We start from the raw sequence: 20,478 nt of genomic DNA, 5'->3' as shown, positions 1-20,478 counted from the left end.
TTAATTCCTACTACCAGTTTTCTAAAAATAGGGTTACACAAAAAGAATCTCAGTTTGCAATTTGTCTGGTAGGAAAGGTATATGCAAAAAAAAAAAAAGGTAAATGCACAAATTGTAACACTTGTAATTTTAACATAATAATACTTGTAATTAATACTTGTAAATGTAACGCTTGTAAAATTGAAGAAGCAGACATCTCTTACATTCTTCTCTACGGTAAAAACATACCCGGTTCTTTGGCTGTGGCTCCTCTGTCCTTTGGGTCCTCAGAAACTATTAACTGCGTAAAGCATTTCCTTCCCAGAGGCTTTTCTATAGCTGTTATCTAAAAAGTAAAACAAAACAAAACAAAAAACACACTTTTTTGTTAAAAAGTTTTGAAAACTGTTGTGTTAAGTTAGAAAACTGAAAATACTCTGAGAAAGGTTTCGTTATTTCCTAAAACAGTCCATATAACAGACATGTGACTCTTAACATTTCTTCCCATAAAATACTTTCGAGGAGACAGGTCTCTTACCTTAGGTTTGGAGAAAAGAGGACTGTAGAAAAAAAGAGAAAAAAAAGATTTTAAAAAAATTACAGGAGCAATATGCTTCCAAACAAATGTCACTGAAATGGCTGTAAAAATAAATTATAGCTTCTCTGGATTCTAATATTAGCACAGAACATTTCCAGTGCTGAAACATCACCACTGGTTCACACAGTTCAAAGGGCAGCTCTCTCAAGTTAGCTCCTTAGCTAGCCAATTACTACTGAAAACCCCCTTCTTTGGGGTAAATGCTGAGATCCGGGAAAAAAAAATGTTAACATTTTGCTGATAATGTAAAGAGTATTTCACACACGTATTTTTAAAATTTCAGTTTATGTCTTTATAATCTGAAGTAGGTTATGATGGAAGATAATTTTATTGGCATTATCTGTGGGAACAGGTAACAAAAAAGGGAATTTTTAAATATTCTATGTTTTAGAGGAATATCAAAGATGACAGAATGCATATGTCCACAGAAAAGGTATGCACAAAAATATTTATAGCCACTTGATTCATAATACTGAAAAACCAGAAACAATCTGAAAGTTGATTAACAATATCATGGACAAATAAATTGCTACACAGTCCTACAGTGAATCCATACAGGAAGGAATAAAACCGGGCAAATTACCAGTACATGTAACAACATGTAACACAGACATAGCAAAATGATGGGCAAAAGCAGTTAATCCAGAAATCTCCATTCTGTATGATTAGGTTTCTAAGAATTACAGAACAGGCAAATACACTGTTACAGTACTTAGTGGTAATTTTGGGGGTGGGTGCTGAGGGAGCTTTCTGAGGGGCTGTGCTGTTATGTGTCTTGGTCAGAGTGGTAGTTACATAGACATTTATATGTATATAAAACCTTCACTGAGCTTCTATGCTTTAATGTATGTAGAATTCAAAATTATTTTTTATAGTAAAAAATTAAGGAATAATAATTTGGGGAGGATTATCCAAATTTGAAGCATAAAAATGCCATGTTGATATTATATTAAATAAATACTTGTTTTCAAATGATTAAAACATCTGCAACACATTAAAAAATGATTAATTCCATGGGAAAGGCAGGGAAAGTGTCTATATACTGAATATTTTGAAAGAACACAATGTTCCTTATCTATTGTAAAGCATTCCATGATTTTAAAACTCTGAGAAGTTTAAAGTTAATTTAACATGCTGAGAAATTAGGTTATAATGCAGAGTCCCTAAAAACATTGTTTCCAAGGTTCAAATCAACAGCAGAAAACTGTCAATCATGAGAGGTGAACGAACATCATTTCTGAATCTACAAAGGTTCTTCAAAGGCTGGTCTCCAAAATAATCAGAGCCTAATACAACTGTCCACTATGTGGGTCTGTTTCATTATGGACAAGTAAGAGTTTTCGTTTACTCTTTGTGATTCCGGAGGAAAAGGAGAAAAAGTTACCCACAGGAGGGAATCTTGCAGTGTCCGTATCAAGGATTCTTGTACATCTCAGAAATCTCATTTAAACATCACTAGTTTAAACACTATTCGTGTAACCTCACCTGCAGATTTCTGAGTCTTAGAATAATGAATTAAAAAAATATATTTATGTGCTTTATTATTACTATGACTTAGTTTTAAAAATCCCAATCTTTGATACAAATCAAGCAATTTAAAATAATCTGGTAAATGTAAAAAAAAATTTATCTGGTAAAAGTACCTTTCCTTCTACAGTATTTTGGTTAAATATTTCACTGTTTCTGCTTCCCACCATTAGACAAGTCTTACAGATGTGTTTTGGCTACAACATACAAACACTGGCAAACAACTACCAAAAAAATTCTAATACACAATTTTTTTCCAATTTCGATCACCTAATCTCTCAACCGTAAAGAGATCAAAATTAAAAGTTGTATTTTAAAATATCTGATTAGAAGGTGTTTTGAACTTACATAAAGTTGAACTTTTACTGAGTTCTCAGAAACTATGATAAAAGCCAATCAGATAAACACTAATCACTTTACCTGTTTTAATATCTCCCACCGAAAACATTAACAAATAAAAAATGGATCATAAATTTCAAATATTCAGTGCTTCTTCAATACTCTACTTCAACTCATTCTATACAAATACTGATGTACTTACTCTTGGTGTGTTGTGCAAAACTTAGTAAGTCGTTCAAAATCTTCACCATTAAATCCTTTTTCTGAATTCCTTAGAGTTGTAACTGTATGTGGTTGTACAGTTTTCCATTTTGTTTCTAAAATTTAAAATATTTGTTAATTACTGGATATTATGAAACATATTTAGGAGGGCAAAAGTAGTTAATTGGCACCACCAGTCAAAATCCCCAGGCAAAGTTATCTTCACATACAGCCCAAGTTAACACAGTGAAAAAAGGCTAAGTGATTACTTTTCAATAGGAGTAAATATTATCCCAGGGACGAAATCAGCCAGTAGGGCATGCCAAGGGATTGGAAGAAATGCAAACAGTTGTAAGTGTGTTCTTTTCTTGGCATTGATACAAAGAGCAAAATACAGAGAGAAATTTTCTCACAAGGACATAGACTCCTGGTAAAATTGCTACTTCTTTGCAACATTAACTTAAATGTTGAGGCATCTCTTTCCTGACTTATAAAACCAGGTCAAATAAGTTAAATTTCTAGATAGGAAGGTGTTAGATTACTGATAATTGCACAGCCCTTGTAAGTAGGTACTTACCCCACTCTTCTTGAATGGCAGAGAGATTTGCGAGCAATTTCTCGTGATACAGTCGTTCAAGCTGAATGAATTTCATTGCTTTCTCATCTGAACAGAAAAACTGAGGAAAACAGAAATCCAGACTCTTTACATTTAGCCTCATATTGGAAGAATGTCCTCTTGAAATTGGGAAACTTGGAGTTTACCAAATATTAAATTAAATATTTAATATTTTTAAATTAGGGTTTCTTGGTTTGGAGTAGGTAAGTTTTGATGCCATAGCTACTCGGGTTCCATTCTGTTAGCAAACAGAAACTAAAAGAGGGTTTTAATGCTCAAGGAATGCCTATTTGCCAGTGTATTTCTAGCAGAATCAATTAAGAGGAATTTAGTTGCAAACAGGATCCACCTGGAATCCTGGAATCTAAATGTTTCCCATATTTTCCCTCTCCTTACATTACTTTCTGTCAAGCAACTACATTACCCTCTAGTCAAGTGTGTGCTCCTGATTTCGACTCACCGTGACTCTCTACTTTTTTCGCACTGAATGCTTTTCTCTCACAAGATCAAAGGTTTGCCAGCCAAAACAAGGACAGGGCACAACATTATATGGATCTTTGGTAAAAAATTAATTAACTGGCCAGAGTGGTTTTTGTAATTATGTGAGTCTCCTCTTCTGTTAGATTTCCCTATAAGGTTCTGCTTCTCCATCTGTATCACACAGTTAGCAGCATACGAGGTCGTGGTCAGCTGCCCAACTGTCTGCCTTCCTTTGGGCCATGTTCTAAATGCTGACCCAGAAAGAAGGGAAGAGAAGAAAACTCGGGTTAGCTTTCTGCCCTTCCCATGATCACTTGGACACTCAGCTCTCTCTTGCATCTGTAGTCTTCAAACTATGCCAGGGATCATAAACTAGGCCAGGGAGAAGTAGGGGCAATTCCACTTTCCTCTGCCCGTGACATAAGTATACTGAAGTTTCTCAAACTTTACTGAACAAAAAGTGATCTGAAAAACTTGCTAAAAATGTACATTCCTAGGTCTGATCTCTAGAAGCTCTGATTCTGAGACCCATGGGTGTGCACACTATGAAGCCCCCATCTCCACTGCCAGAAGTGGATGCTGGTCTACACTACACTACACTGTGCTCACTATTTGGTTAGAAAAAGAGTTCTAGCTTCCCTTCCACCAGAATTAGATCTCCTGCGTACTTAGTCATGAGCTGCCACCATCTGAGGTGGTTACCACTGTCGATCTGACAGGGCTTGGGATAATGACTGCATTTCCCTCAATCACTTTGGAGATGAAGAACAAAGTCAACAAGGTAAGAATGGAGTTGAAATCACACAAGTGGGGAAACACAGGAGGTGAGGGCACATTCTTCTAGAGAGTCTATATGGGGCCATCCCTGGAGAAGAGAAGTGATTTTTACAAAGGGCAATTGGAAAACTGAGGGAAGAAATGTTTCCTATATAAAAGCTAATATGCAGTCTCACTTGACAGCATTTGATCTGTTTAGCTCAAGTGAAGAATTCAGTCTTCCTTTTGCAGCTAAAAGCTAGACTAAGACACTCACAAGATCTACTATAACATGCTCCCCAGGCTCTACCACACAAATATCACTTGACTTATGCTTCTGTTTTAATTCAAAAGAAAGAAAACCCAATAGATTTTCAAATTATATTTTTTAGCAATGTGCTTTTTTCTGCCCCTCATAAACACACCAATATTTAGATTGTGGTAAAATTGGGGATTTTTCATGGAAGGCCAAATTTGGGTGGTTCTAGAGAATTTTGGAGTGGAAGAAATTGTCTACACCTTGCTTTCTGAGGTGGATACATGGGTGCACAAAGCTGTGTGCATCACTGAAACACCCATTGAAAACAACAGATATATATATGTTATTGTATGTAAACTCAATTTTTTAAAAATGGGCAGTTCTCCATGAGTCCTATGAACTTCTTCCTGTAATTAAGAAAAGGATACAGTCTTCCTCCCGGAAATAGGACTCTGCTATCTGTTAAAAACAAACAAACAAAGACAGGAAGTTAGATTAACATTTGGATAAAAAGGCAAATACAGAACAAATCAAGACCTGCACACTCTCCAAGTCTTTGACATCAGACTAAGAAAACTCTGAACTACACACACCAGCTGAGAAGAAATCTGGAAGCACAGGACACATTTCTGAAGTCACTGATCGCAAGCAAAGCAAATGGACACATTCTTTGGTCTTTGTAACAACCCCTCTCTCCCTGCTCTATTTCAAATTCAAGTCAACTTCACCAAGTCATTAGAGTTTAGAAGCAAAAACTCTAGAGAATGAGGAAAATACTACTGGGCCTTACAACAGCGTAACAGGGTGAAAGAGTGACTCCGTCTCATAAATCAAAAAGTAAAAATGTGTGAAGTCACATGAGACTCATTCGCGTTTCACCAAGTACTTCACGGGACATTGACTTTTGGTTCTCTTTCGATATTTCAGAAAATTCAGGGCCAAGTGCTAAGAGTTGAGCAATGATGCTTAGAATACACACGACATGCTGCACAGGGTAAAGGGCACTGGAGGGGTGGGGGGCAGTCCAGAGATTGGGGATCTGGCCCCAGTCGAGCCTTATCAGTTACCGGCTTCATTCCAAGGCATATTTAAATTGAAAAATTGTTTGATTCTGAACATTTTGGGATCTTTCACTTATATTTTTATTTAGATACAGCATTTATAAATAGAACAACAGCAAAACTGAAAGCATTCACTGGAAAATTTCACTGAGAAATACTTGCAGAGACTGTGGTCATATTTAGAATATTTCATATAAATAATTCACACTTTTAAAACATTTTCACTCTTACTAAGTCTCTAGTAAGAGAGGTGCTCCATCTATAGATCCCTGCCTCCGTTTTCCAGCTAGCTGCTGATGTGAAGAGTAATACGGTACTTTAAGCCTATAATCTAGCAAAAAGAAGGTTTTTCATAGAAAACTCTTAAATCATAGGAAACAAACTGAGGGCTGCTGGAGGGAAGGGGGTGAGGGGATGAGGTAACTGGGGGACAAATTTAAATTTTAAAACAAAGGAATGGCTTTTCCCAAATCCCACAGTGGAAACAGCATAATTTTAAAGGAAAATATTTATCTAGCTTAAAGTTTACATTATAACTCCAACATTTTTCAATAAGCAATAAATACAAGTGGACTCAATCACCTCTTTCTAAAGTTTTTGTTTAACCTAAAGCTTGGGGCACCTGGGTGGCTCAGTAGATTAAGCCTCTGCCCTCTGCTCACGTCATGATCTCCGGGTCCTGGGATCGAGGCCCGCATCCGGCTCTGCGCTCAGCAGGGAGCCTGCTTCCTCCCCCCACCCCACCCCTGCCTGCCTCTCTGCCTACTTATGGTCTCTCTCTCTCTCTGTCAAATAAATAAATAAAATCTTACAAAAAAAATACTTTAAACTAAAGCTTGAGTCCATACATACTTTCTATTCTGAGGACTTTGCAAAGGATAAACTGATTTTCAACATTCTGCTTGTCTTTCATCAGCTCATCCATCTAACAGTACCAACTGGAATCAAATTGTCAATATTTAATCACTTTTTTACTTACAAAACAAGAATTCCACGTACTATGACCAGTAGTGTGCTGACACATGCCTGACACCTGGCTCTCGAGTACTGGGGAGAGTCCTGACTTGTAGTGTTCACTCATTGCTGCGTTGTCAAGGCTTCCATCACAGCCAATTTCAAGCGACCAACAGGAAGGACCTCACTGAGTATGGTTCTCATGAGCTATAGCAGTGCGCTCCAGCACACTGCTGGGTCACATCTAATAGAAATCACTAACTTCATTTATCAACTTCCAGGGCAAAGTCTACGGCATGGCATCGAGTTTCTCTATTATACATCACGTCGAATATAGTCTCCAGTTGCCCATTAAGATTAAATGTCTGGCTCTTCAAAGCCATTCTTGTTGCCTTTTTGCATCCATGTACCATTGGCACACGCTTATTTATAAAAAGCTTCATGCTCTTATAAACCAGACTTTCTCGCACTACAGAAATACACATTTCAATTAGCTTTCAGATTTCTGTGACGGTTCCAATACCATAAAAGCAACTATAAAGGTAGGGTCACGAGACCCAAGGCCTCAAAATCAACAGGCATTTCCAGGTGAAAGGGCAGCTGGGGAAAATAAATTTGCGCCCCTGGGCAGTCTAGCAGGGCAAGAGCAGACGGGATTTTCTTTGATGTCCCACACGTCTAAATCTGGGAGGAAGCCTGGTAGAGCAGAAACGAAAGTAAGGTGTGGAGGTGACTAACCGGACTGCATTCTGGTCCCAGCTTTGCCACTGCTGGCCATGTGACCTTGGACATGTCCTTTTACGACTCAAGTCTCAGTTTCCTTATCTGTACAATAGGGACAGTGGTACCTGGGACTCTGCGAGACGAGGCTGCTGTCAGGATTAAGAGAGGGAGTGCTCGGGGTACCTGGGTGGCTCAGTGAGTTAAAGCCTCTGCGTTGGGCTCAGGTCAGGATCCCAGGATTCTGGGATTGAGCCCTGCATTGGGCTGTCTGCTCAGCAGGGAGCCTGCTTCCTCCTCTCTCTCTCTGCCTGCCTCTCTGCCTACTTGTGATCTCTGTCAAATAAATAAATAAAATCTTAAAAAAAAAAAAAAAGAGAGAGAGGGAGGGAGTGCGAATCTAGCGTGGGGGCCAGCACGGAGCAGCAGATGCTGAAAATGGTTTGAGTCTGAGTCTGAACTGCAAGGGTGAGACTCAGAGTAGGACCATGTGGAGAAGTAAGTTGATGATCACTCTAGGAGGGCAACAGTGTGAAGGTTTCAAGTTTCCAGGTTATTCTGGTTCTAGGTTTCTTTTACTTACCAGGAACCAGAGAAGGGAAGTAGGAAGGTCTCATTTTTGGCCACAGTCACGGAGACTGGCTTCAAGAAGCCCAGGGGGTCCACTGCCGCCTGAGTCTGACACCAGTTTCCAGTACAAATGCACTGAGCACAGAGTATCATGCTTAAGGTTTTTCTTCCCACTTCTACATGAAAAGCTTCCAAGTTTATGACTTCAGTCATATACTTAGAGCTAACCTGCAGTCGTATTAACTAAGTGTGTGAAAGATGATTCATACCGAGAGCAAGAATTTCTAAATGGAATCTTCAAGAGTTTCAAGAGCTAAAAATACAGGTCCATATCTGATGTAACTGCAGTCATGTTTCCAACAGCCTTTAGCACATATTCACTGATGGAATATCACTTCAAAAATAACAACTGTCCCCAAAGGGACTCTTCGTCTTCAATTCCTTATTTCTGTTCATGGAACTGCCACTCGCCCAGCCTGGATCTCCTTGCCATCTCAGACTTCTCTCGTTCCCTTTCTCTTACCACTCCAAGTCCTAGGGATTCTTCCTTCAAAGGGACTGCAATCCATCCCTCTCTGTGGCCACCACCACCATTGTAACCAGCATGCTTTTCTCACCTTACCCTTGATTTATCACTATCTCCTTTCAGTTCTTATTTTCACTAAAATTGTGTAAGCATGTGGTTTAAGGAGTCCAACAGTCCTATGATACATGTTCGCCAAGCCCTGCCCTCTTGGCTTTCTCTCCATTCTTCAGGAGCAAGCACTCAGAGATCTGGTTTCCTTCTCTTTTAACCTGTGTATCCCTAAACATAATGCCTGTTTTGGCCATTTCTGGATTTTTGGGTTTTATTAGATGAGGACTGAGCCTTTTGCTCCCCTGGCCCCAACTCTACAAACACACAGCGCACACACACCCTCCCACACTCACCTACTCCATATGGTTATACTATAACAATGGGTAGGTAACATTTAATGTTTGCCTTACTGTAAGCGAAGCCATATAGTAAACTATTAATTTTCCTTTCCTGAAAACTTTTTGTTTTCCCTGGAGTTACTTTTTCCTTTCCTTTCTCCACACTTTTTTTTTGGGGGGGGGGGGGGGGCACAGTTTTCCATGCACTTGCCACCTATACAACTCCAAGCACACCACCAAGAGTCTATATCTTCCCTCAATACATTCAGAAACAGCAAATACTCAGAAATAGGAAAATGATATAGAACTTTCTCCCCAGACTACTCTGGTCTCCTCCAAACAGAATTGGAGCCTCTCTCGGGTACAGAGCTGTCATCTTAGAACATTCCTGCACCTCCAGACTCTCTTCACCCCTCTCCTGGGTAGCATCCTGATCTCTGGTGTCTCACACCCTCCTGCTCCCAGGTTTACCCCTCTGCTTTGGAGCAGCCTCTAGAGGCTTCCTCAGAAAGGGGTGAAAGAAGACAGCAAAGGCCCTGGGGTAGGAGCATCCTTGTATATCTGAGGAACTGCCAGGAGGCAAGTGGACCTGGGAAGCAGTGAGTAAGAGGGAGCGTTTCGGAATTAAAGTCTAGGAGGTAACAGCCCAGATCGTGCAGGGTCTCACAGGCCCTGTAAGGATTTTAGTTTTAATTCTGACTAACAAGAGAAGCCACCAGAGGGCTCTGAGTGGAGGACTGACAGGATCTGACTTACGTTTTCTCTGGGTCACGAAATGACTGCCGTGTAGAAGACAAAGACAAAGGGGAGAGGGAGAGTTAGGGTGGGGATTTCTAAAGTGATGAGTTCCCTGCAAGAATCCAGGTGAGGTCTGAGTCCTGCACCAGGGCGGAGGCAATGAGGGAGGCAAGAAGGGGTCAGATTCTGGCTACCCGTGCACGTGGAGCTGCAGCACTCACTGCACTGGATGTGGGAGGAAAGAAAGAAAAGGTGACTTCAAAGCATTTGGTCTCAGCAACTAAAGGGATGGAGCTGCTGTTTAACAAAAGGGGGGAAACTAGTGCTGCAGAAGATTTGGGAAAAAAAGCAAAGTTTGATTTCAGATATCTTAAGTTTGAAGTGCTCTTCAGACACCTCAGGAGGCTGCCTATTGAAGCCTAGAGTTCAGAACTGCACACAGGAGAGCTCTGATGTGTAAAGATTAGTAAAATATATGGGGTGCGTCAGGGGCTCAGTGGCTTAAGCGTCTGGCTTCAGCTCTGGTCATGATCCCAGCATCCTGGGATCGAGTCCCACATCGGACTCCCTACTCAGCAGGTAGCATGCTTCGCTCTCTCCCTCTGCTTGTGCTCTCTCTCTCTCTCTCTCTTAAATAGACAAAACAAAATAAAAAAAAAAAAAAACCTGTAAAAAATTAGTAAAATATGGAGGCAGATAAAGCATGCCAAGAAGGGAGGGTCCCAAAGGCAAATAAAGAAAGTGCTTCAAAATGGACTATAAGTTCAACTTGTCAAAGCTCCTCCTACCAACAGCAGGACGAAAACTGAGCACTGACCACTGAATGGGCATGAACATGTGACATGGAGGCCACTTACGACCTTCAGAACGTAATTTTCATGGCGTGTGGGGACAAAAGCCAGACTGGAGTGAGTTCAAGAGAGAATCAGGCATGGAATGTTACCAAAGCAGAATCCTTGTCCAAAGTGTTTTAGTCTGAATCAAATCATGAAGGAACAACCAGACAAATCCTAATTATGGGGCATTCCACAATAATTCTTGGTTCTTCTTAAGTGTCAAAGTAAGTTTAAAAAAAAAAAAAAGAAAGAAAAGGCAGGGACTGTTTGGGATTACAGAAGACTAAAGAATCCTGATGACCGAATGCAATGTGTGCTCCTTCACGGGATCCTGGATTAGGGAGGACTAGTCATGTTTGTGGAACGACGTGAGGGAGACGGAACTACAGGCTGTCCGTGGAATAATACTGATACCAGCGTCTCATTTCCTGGGGTTGATACCAGCATTGCAGGTAATGTCAGGGAGTACCCACGGTGTTGGGGACACATGCACATATGTTGAGGGGTGATGCTACAGTGCACCTGAGAATCACCTGCAGTCCTTGAATTAGTGACAGTGAGGGTGCCATCATAATGCTTACTATTTATTTGGCTCTTTTTTTTTTTTTAAAGATTTTATTTATTTATTTGACAGAGAGAAATCACAAGCAGGCAGAGAGGCAGACAGAGAGAGAGGAGGAAGCAGGCTCCCTGCTGAGCAGAAAGCCCGATGCGGGGCTCGATCCCAGGACCTGGGATCATGACCTGAGCCGAAGGCAGCGGCTTAACCCACTGAGCCACCCAGGCGCCCCAGTTTTGCTCTTATTGTGTAACAAGCACTATGTTAAATGCTTCCGCACATATTACTCCATTTGGTCCTCCACGTTACAGAACACACTGAAAGCCACTTAGATTGTTTGTGGTGGAGCCCAAACCCCCGCTTTTAAACCCTCACCATGCTCTCTAAGCCCCTCTGTAAGGGGAGGACAGATGGCCGAGATATTTAAGAAGCAGGACCTACAGGACTTAGCAAACTGATATGTTTCTGGGGGGTTGGGAGGGTGGAGGGTGCCTGGGGAGGGTGGGCAGAATTTTACTTTGAGACAATAAGGGGGAGCCTGGCTGGGTCACCAGAAGAGCACATGACTCTTGATCCCGAAGGCTGTGAGTTTGAGCCCCATGTCGGGGGTAGAGGTTACAAAAAAGAAACATTAATAAATAAATAAACTGAAAAAAATTTAAACAATCTTCAGGCCTAGATGTACTAGAACTGCTTCGGCTGTAGGATCGTACACCAGTAGAAAATAGCATTCCTCTTACCTTTCTCAAGCAACAACAGCCCAGTGACATAAACTCCTTGAAAAGATCTGACTACATCTGCTATTTCCATCTTTACTCCAAATGTCCTTTTCCTCAACTTTTTATCGAAATTCTATAGAAGAGTCCAAAGAAGAGTAAAATCATCAGCCATTTACCTTTCACCTAGATCTGTCAATTGTTGACATTTTGCCAAATCTGCTTTCTCTCTTGGTCTTTTCCTCTCTTACGTACTTTTTCCTGCTGAAGTATCATAAGTAACGATAAGTAAAAATATCATAATACCCTTCACTATATGTCACTTCACTCCCAAATATGTGGGCACGTCTCTCTCAAGAACAAGGACACTGTCCTATAAAACCTCTAATTCTGTTACCAATCTCAGGGAATTAGGGCAATAATATTATTTAATATACAGCCTATATTCAAATTTCTCCCACGATGTTCCAAAAACAGATGCACTGAATGGAAGAAACAAATTCTGGCTCCAGGACTATAAGGAAATTGCTTGGTTGGTGTCTCTGTTTCTCCATTAGTTCATTATTTTCATTTTGAAGGAAAAATTAAATGCAGTTCATACATATCTTATTTTTCTGAATTAGCTGTTGTGTAAAAACTCTGCCTCACCACCATCCAGAAGGCCTCCTGGTGTTCCGAATCCCCATCTCCTAATTTACCCTCCCAGTCATCAGCAGAGTTATTTTTCTAAAATTCACATTCGATTTGGCATTCCCACCATTAAAAACTCCCAGTCCCAAAAGAAGGGCCGTGATTGCTGCCCCAGCCATCCAATGTCAAGTCCCACCTCTTCCCCATCTTAATCTCCAACATCATCTCAGCCATGCTTTTGCGGGGGCTGATCTCTTCTCCCGTACCAGCTCACTCCGTTCATCTAGTAAGCGCCTACACACCCCACAAAACCCAGCTCAGTCATCCTTTATTCCCCTGATGCCCACAGAACAGAGCTAATCACACATTTTATGCTTTTGCCGAACCTTAAATATCTGTCAACACTTAGTACAGACTTCTCCCGTTATTTACCTCTACAAATGTTTCTCCTTTTTCGCAGTGGCTCTCTTACACACATGCTCTGTTATGTAATCTTTGTTTCCCCAGTGTCTAGCAGAGTTTTTGGCATCTCGGTGGTACTTACTAAGCGCTTGCTACACCAACTCTTAACTTGTACACAGCGTATTCACTACATAAATCAAGTCAGTGATTGTCTGAACTACAAATGGATTATTGAAGGCCAATGTGTGGCCACCAGTAGCCATACGCTAAATTTCCCACCAGCCACTGACCCAGGATCACATCCTGGGCTCTCTCTCCAGTGACAGGTTGGGGGGAATCGATTACAGAGCATTGTCTTTCCAATGATTCCAAACCCCAGGCCCAGGACTGTGGGGAGGTGGGACGTGGAGGGTTTGTTGGGAGTACCTGGTGCAGGCAGAGGGGGAGTGCCCTGGAATCCAACTGCTCAACCTCCCCTCGTATAAGTGAGAACAGATACTGAAGAACTTGCTTCGGGGCCTCGGGTTGATCGTTAGCGTTTACTTCTGCAGACTCTTCATCACTCACAGTGGGTGTGGACGCACTGAATGTATTTTCTTGCATCAAAGCTGTGGCATCTCCTGAAGAAAGTCCTTTAAGAAGTAAATAAAATGCCTACGTTAGGATGAAGTATCATCCTGAGAGAATACCTTAAAATAATTATGTCTGTTAACATAAAATTGCATAAAAACATAAAAAACATAAAATATGCATAAAATTTGCAAATAAAGCTAATCAAATGGGGGGGGAGCTCAGAACCACAGATTTTTGTCCTCATTAAACTGTGCCGTCATCTGACTGCTTCTGTTAGCACACACGTAAACCATTTTTGCAGAATTTTAATTAAGAGTATTAATAAAAAGAGATCCAACGGAAAGTATGCAGGTTAAAACCTGTCCACAAACTTGAGTCAACAAAGGAAAAAACGGATTAGCAATAACTGAAAGTCCTGGCTTGCTCAAAATACAACAATTAAACAGCAAGGTAAATACACTTATCCTCTAAAACAGGTAAAGAAGTTAAACCCTTCTCTTTAAACTCTGGTCTGATAACCGTAGCACTACTTCTGGATCCCAAGAAAGCAGCAGGAATTCAGATGCCAGAGCTAATGGCCATGGAAAACTTTTTCATAATAAGAAGCTACCTAACATAAATGTCAATAAATAAGTAAATAATCCATGAATAAATGCTTGGTCTGGAACTCCTGATGTGATGTACCAAGTTTTGAAATTTTAATCACTACATGTTTGAACTTCACCCTTCATGGAAATCTCAGCATCTGCTCTAATTTCCTATTCACCTTGAACAGACTGTCTGCATCTGTACATCCATTTAGGGGATCGGCCTCAGAACGGCTCTTTCTCAGTAATGCAGTATATCTCCCACGTTTGAAGATGCCTCCTGTGAGCTCTCTGGAGTGCCCGGAACTCTGTCTTTACTGCCTTCTAAATAAATCCACTGCTCTAGCCAGAAAGTCAGCTCTTCATCTCCCTAGTAAAACATTCTGCAACTTGAGTGACTACAGATTCTAACAAGATATTTTTTTTCCCATCTATGCCTATTTGTGTTTTACCCTAACAAAATCCATGCATTTCTGTATAACAGAAATTGGGCCTATGTAAACTTATTGTCCTCTGAACACTGTAGAGAGCCTGCAGGATGCTGGATTATATCACGGTGATGGCTGAAAGGTTTTGTCTTCATTAGGTTGGAACTCCTGCATCCACAGGGATTCACTTATGGGCTATGGTTATTGTAACTGTAACCAGCAGTGTCTTCAGCATGAAAACTCCAAGTGCTGCCATTTCTAAAATCAATCACCTATAGTGATTCCTTATATTTTAGAAAATTCCCTTCTATGAATTTCATATCATTTGGGATCTGGAAATACAAGGCTTAGTGATGGCCTGCCATCTTGCAGGGAGAGTATTTTTGAAAACATGGATTATTCTTCTGCTATCTACTTTTCTAACCAAGTGGTAGTAGTGCCAGTATGGGAAGAGACGCTTTCCATAGAGAACTACAAAGAAACTAAGAGAATTACTGTTTCTTTCTCTTTTCCCCAGCCACACTACTATGTCCAAGACATTTAATCTCCCACAGACTGTGATAGAGTCAGCCTCCCAAATTCTATACTTCTCCTGATTAGATTCTTCCCACATAGTTATCAAATAGTACTCCATGCTTCTTCCTTGAAAACATGTAGGAATTATGTAATGGTCATTTTCAACAAAGGGGAGTTAAAGATAACCCTTGTAGAATATTACCAAAGGACAAGATTCTCAAACATAAAGAAAAATGACAGACCTTATGACTTTCTTATCTAAAGGAGGTCAGAACAGGGTCCCAAATAATGGAACTGGAAACACGGATTGTGATTATCTGTTAGACAGTGTAGACCCATAATGGCCATGGTTCTTGCTAGATCCATTTTCAAGTTACTTTAATAATTAATATTATGGATACATACAATTTATAAACATACAATTTATTAACATGTGATATATTGGTACATAAAATTATGGAGCCAACAAAAGAAACTGTAACAAAAAGAAGAATATTAGAACAAAACCAACAAAAGTTTGAAAAGCATATACACAAGTCTAAAGATCCCAAGAGCAATGGAAGGCCAATATAAACAGAAAGAATATAGTAGTTTAATCGCCGAGTGTAGGGAGGGAACAGAAAATATGAACTAGGCTCACATGGGTCATTCCAAATGGGTTCAGAGGTCAGGGAAACTTGAAAGACTCATATCACAAAAGGATTATTTATTGGGGTTGAAGATCATGAGCTTCAGAGACAACTTAATTACAAAACTCACCTCTTAAGATACTATTACTTGCTGGGACAGAGTAGTATAAATAAAAAACCACTGGAATAGACCAGAAGACATCAGTTCTGTCATTATTTTTCTGCTGTTCCATTATTTTTGGATTACACATTTTATTTTCTATACTGTTGTTCCTCATCTTTAAAATGAAGGGATTGGCCAAATGAGAACTCAGATTCCTCCTAAATCTGACCATCTCAAACATTCAGTCTCCACAGTGATTTAAGAAATGTAACCAGGCTGGCCACTATGACCCCAGCCTCTAGACCAGCTCCCATGGACCCAGGCTCCAGGATCATCCCAGCCCCAAGCAACCATCCAGCTGACTCAGGTTCCAGGCTGGGTCCTATGGATACAGGCTTTCAGCCAACATCAGAGCCAGGCTGGCTCTCATGGACTAAGCTGTCAGGCCCACCACCCTAGTGGTCCCTTGTACCTCATCCATCACCAAGGACTCAGGATCTAAGGCCCACCCACATGGACTCAGCAACAGGCCCACCCCAGTAGACCCAAGCAGCAGGCTGAACCCTGTGCACCAAATCACTAGGCCTGTCCATCTGCGGACCCAGGCACTAGATTTGCCTACCTGTGGACTCCAGCACTAAGCCTACCCATGGTCATCACCAATGGGCTCACCCAGAATCTCCAGACAGGCTGACTACTGAAGGATTTCTCTGTTGAAGCCACTCTGTAAAGACTGGTTCTTTAGGTGTGCAGAACACTAATACAAGTCCACAAGGATCACAATTAATCAAGAAACATGACACCATTAGAGGAAACTAATAAAGACTCAATAAAAGACCCTATAAAACTGGAGAATCTATGAACCACTTGTCAAAGAATTCAGAATACTCCTCTTAAATTTAGTAAACAATAAGAAAACACAGAGAGACAAACAAAATTGGGAAAAATTGGGAAAAAACCAAGTTATCCACAGTTAATTCATTTTTGACCAGGATGCTATGGCCATTCAAGGTGGCCATATAAATAAAATATTTAAAAATATTTTATTTGTGGGGTGCCTAGGTGGCTCAGTGGGTTAAGCCTCTACCTTCAGCTCAGGTCATGATCTCAGGGTCCTGGGATCGAGCCCTGCATCGGGCTCTCTGCTCAGCAGGGAGCCTGCTTCCCCCTCTCTCTCTGCCTCTCTGCCTACTTGTGATCTCTCTCTGTCAAATAAATAAATAAAATCTTTAAAAAATATATTTTATTTATTTGTCAGAGAGAGCACAAGCAAGAGGAGCAAGGCAGAGGGAGAAGCAGGCTTCCCACCGAGCAAGAAGCCCCATGCAGGACCCGATCCCAGTACTTTGGGATCATGACCCGAGCTGAAGGCAGACACTTAACTGACCGAGCCACCCAGGCATCCCTGGACATTGTTTTCAACAAACAGTGTTGGGGTAACTGGATATCTTCATGTAAAGGAATGAAGTTGACCCTTACCTTATATATACCATGTACAAAAAGGAACTAAAATGGATCAAAGACAGGGTGCCTGAGTGGCTCAGTTGGTTAAGGAACCAACTTGATCTTGGCTCAGGTCATGATCTCAGGGTTGTAAGACTGAGCCTTGCATCCACAGGCTCCACACTGATCACGGAGCCTGTTTAATATTCTCTCTCCTTCTGCCCCTCTCCCCACTCACTTGTGTGCTCTCTCAAAAAAAAAAAAAAAAAAAAAAAAAGGATCAAAGAGCTAAAACTATAAAACTCTTAGAAGAAAACAATGGGGAGTTATCTTCTTCACACTGGATTTGCCAATGATTTCTTGGAAACAGCATGAAAAGCATAGCAAATAAAAGAAAAAAACTAGTTAAATTGGACTCTATCTAAATTAAAAATATTCTGCATCATAGGACACTATGATGTAAGTGAAAAGACAATCCACAGAATGGAAGAAAATATCTTCTAATCATAAATCTGATAAGGGATTAATATCTAGAATACATAAAGAACTCCTATAACTGAACAATAATGAAACAAAGAACCCAACTCAAAAATGAGCAAAGGACCTGAACTGACATATCACTAAAGAAGATATAAAAATGGCCAATAAGGGACGCCTGGGTGGCTCAGTTGGTTAAGTGGCTGCCTTCGGCTCGGGTCATGATCCCAGCGTCCTGGGATCGAGTCCCACATCGGGCTCCTTGCTTGGTGGGGAGCCTGCTTCTCCCTCTGCCTCTGCCTGCCATTCTGTCTGCCTGTGCTCGTGCGTGCTCTCTCTCTCTAAAAAATAAATAAATAAAATCTTTTAAAAAAATGGCCAATAAGCACATGAAAAGATGCTGAACATCACCAGCCATTAGGGAAATGCACATCAAATCTACAATGAGATAGCAGTTTATACCCATTATTATGGCTATAGTGTAAGCCTGACCATTTGTTTTTTTACTATAATGTAAGTGCTGGTCTGGAATAAATATGCTACCAGCGACACAACCAGAGGAAGGGCCAGGCCATCCCATCCATGTAGTTCCCCTTTTCATAAAAAGCCCTGGCTGACCTAGATAATTCACCATTTGACCAACCCCTTCTCCCTTTCTGTGCTTTATTTTCTGCTTTTCTGTTTTAAATTCACCCACAAAGTCCGAGATGCTCCACCCTCGACCCAATAAAGATAGAACCCCAGTCTGCTCTCCTCTTTTTCTTACAGGTAATCTTGCTGTGTGGCCTTGGGCATGCAATGTACCCTCTAGAACTTGTAAATTATAAACCTTGTTTTTTCCAAGTTCACTTATAGTTGTTACTGAGGTGTGTCTTGTAATCATAAGAACCACAAGGGCCTGTCCAGCCACAACATTGGCTCTGGTCAGGGAAATGTCTATGGGGGTCGCATCAAGTAATACAGGCTCAGGTAAGTGGCCTCTGGCATTTCTAGCCCACAGCGTCACTATCAATAGGCTGAGATGGACACAGGACAATGGCAATCATCAGACAAACGGACAGTAAGCGATGATGTGGAGAAGCTGGACCTGCTCCCTGCTCCCACCGCCGCTGTGCATCCCTGATAGGAATGTACAATGGTGCAGCTGTGGGGGACAGTTCGGCAATTCCTCAAAACATTAAATGTGAATTATGATCCAGCAGTTCCATTCTACGTATATACCTAAAATAGGCATATTTCTAGGTATACAGGCACTCGAATAGATATATGTATGCCAATGCTCACAGCAGCATTATTCACATTTCTATTTTTTTATTTTTTTTTAAAGATTTTATTTATTTATTTGACAGACATAGATCACAAGCAGGCAGAGAGGCAGGCAGAGAGAGAGAGAGAGACAAGCAGACTCCCTGCTGAGCAGAGAGCCCGATGTGGGGCTCAATAACAGGACCCTGGGATCATGACCTGAGCCGAAGGCAGAGGCTTAACTCACTGAGCCACCCAGGCGCCCCTATTCACATTTCTAAAAAGATTATTTATTTGTTTTAGAGCTAGAGTGAGCGAACAAGTGGGGGATGGGAAAACCGAGGGAGAGGGACAAGCAGACTCCTTCCTGAGTGCAGGGCAAGATCATGACCTGAGCTGACATCAAGAGTCGGACACTCCACTGACTGAGACACCCAGGCGCCCAGCAGCATTATTCCCATCAGCCAGAAGTTGAAGGGATATTCATCACAGATGAACGGATATACAAAACGTGGTACACTCATGTCGCAACATGGGTGAGCTTGAAAATATCATGCTAAGTGAAAGAAGCCAGTCACAAAAAAGCAAATGATTATATGACTCTACTGAGATGAATTATCTACAACAGGAAAATTCCTACAGACAGAAAGCAGAACTGAGCTTACCAGGGGCTGGGAGAGGAAGGACGCAGGGACATTCCTTAATGTTTACAGTCTCTGCTTGGACTGAAGTTTGGAAACAGTGGTGATGGTTACACAACATTATGAATGTAATTAATGGCCCTGAACTGTACACTTAAAATAGCAAATTTATGTTATACATGTTTTACTGCAATGTTAAAATAATAAAAGGGAAAAAAGGCCTTCATTTATGATTATGTTATGATTCTTGGAGCCATTACATAACTGAATTCCTCAAACCACTTGACCTGTTTATGCTGATCCATACCTTGGCCATAATTTTGGAAGATGGCTCAGAAGTAATTTTTAGGGGGCGCCTGGGTGGCTCAGTCGGTTGATTGAGGGACTCTTGGTTTCAGCTCTGGTGATGATCTCAGGGTCATGAGATTGAGCCCCCAGGTCAGGTTCCCCACTCAGCCCCCAGGTCAGGTTCTCTCCTTCTCCTTCAGCCCCTCCCCACAGCTCATACACACTGTCTCTCTAAAATCAATCTATCAATCAATCAGTCTTTAAAAAAGAAATCATCTTTTTTTTTTTTAAAGATTTTATTTATTTATTTGACAGAGATCACAAGTAGGCAGAGAGGCAGGCAAAGAGAGAGGAAGAAGGGAAGCAGGGTCCCCACCGAGCAGAGAGTCCGATGCGGAGCTCGATCCCAGGACCCCAGGATCATGACCTGAGCCGAAGGCACAGGCTTTAACCCACTGAGCCACCCAGGCACCCCTAAAAAAGAAATCATCTTTGATAATGGTTTATGTAGCTCCGATGGCAGACTCTCTGTGCTTCGCTCTTTTCTCCTCCCACATTTCCTTGCTGCAAGGTTCTGGTGAGAGCCGTAAACGTGGAGAGGAGCGCGTTCATATTTATTTACTTATTTATTTCATTATCTTTTTTTTTAGATTTTATTTATTTATTTGATAGAGAGAAAGAGAGAGAGAAAG

The 20,478-nt window shown here is 41.1% G+C and overlaps 1 protein-coding gene across 4 annotated transcripts in view; it reads right to left on the bottom strand.

Annotated features, from left to right (window-relative positions):
• CNST (consortin, connexin sorting protein) overlaps positions 1–20,478 on the bottom strand; it is a 107,597-nt gene that overhangs the window by 27,355 nt on the left and 59,764 nt on the right. For 3 of the 4 annotated variants that reach the window (XM_047704317.1, XM_047704316.1, XM_047704318.1), the window contains 6 exons: positions 13,283–13,488; positions 5,184–5,214; positions 3,222–3,308; positions 2,646–2,760; positions 518–539; positions 229–325 (listed from right to left, as the gene is read on the bottom strand). In XM_047704317.1, coding sequence (XP_047560273.1) covers positions 229–325; positions 518–539; positions 2,646–2,760; positions 3,222–3,308; positions 5,184–5,214; positions 13,283–13,488 — 558 coding nt within the window. Of the gene's footprint in view, positions 1–228; positions 326–517; positions 540–2,645; positions 2,761–3,221; positions 3,309–5,183; positions 5,215–13,282; positions 13,489–19,805; positions 19,941–20,478 lie in introns of those variants that run through there. The other variant, XM_047704319.1, reaches the window with a different exon arrangement.

This window comes from Lutra lutra, chromosome 15 (assembly GCF_902655055.1).
Source record: "Lutra lutra chromosome 15, mLutLut1.2, whole genome shotgun sequence".
Taxonomy (NCBI): Eukaryota; Metazoa; Chordata; class Mammalia; order Carnivora; family Mustelidae; genus Lutra; species Lutra lutra.
Note: the sequence above shows the minus strand (reverse complement) of the source record. Positions and strands in the feature narration are given on the sequence as shown.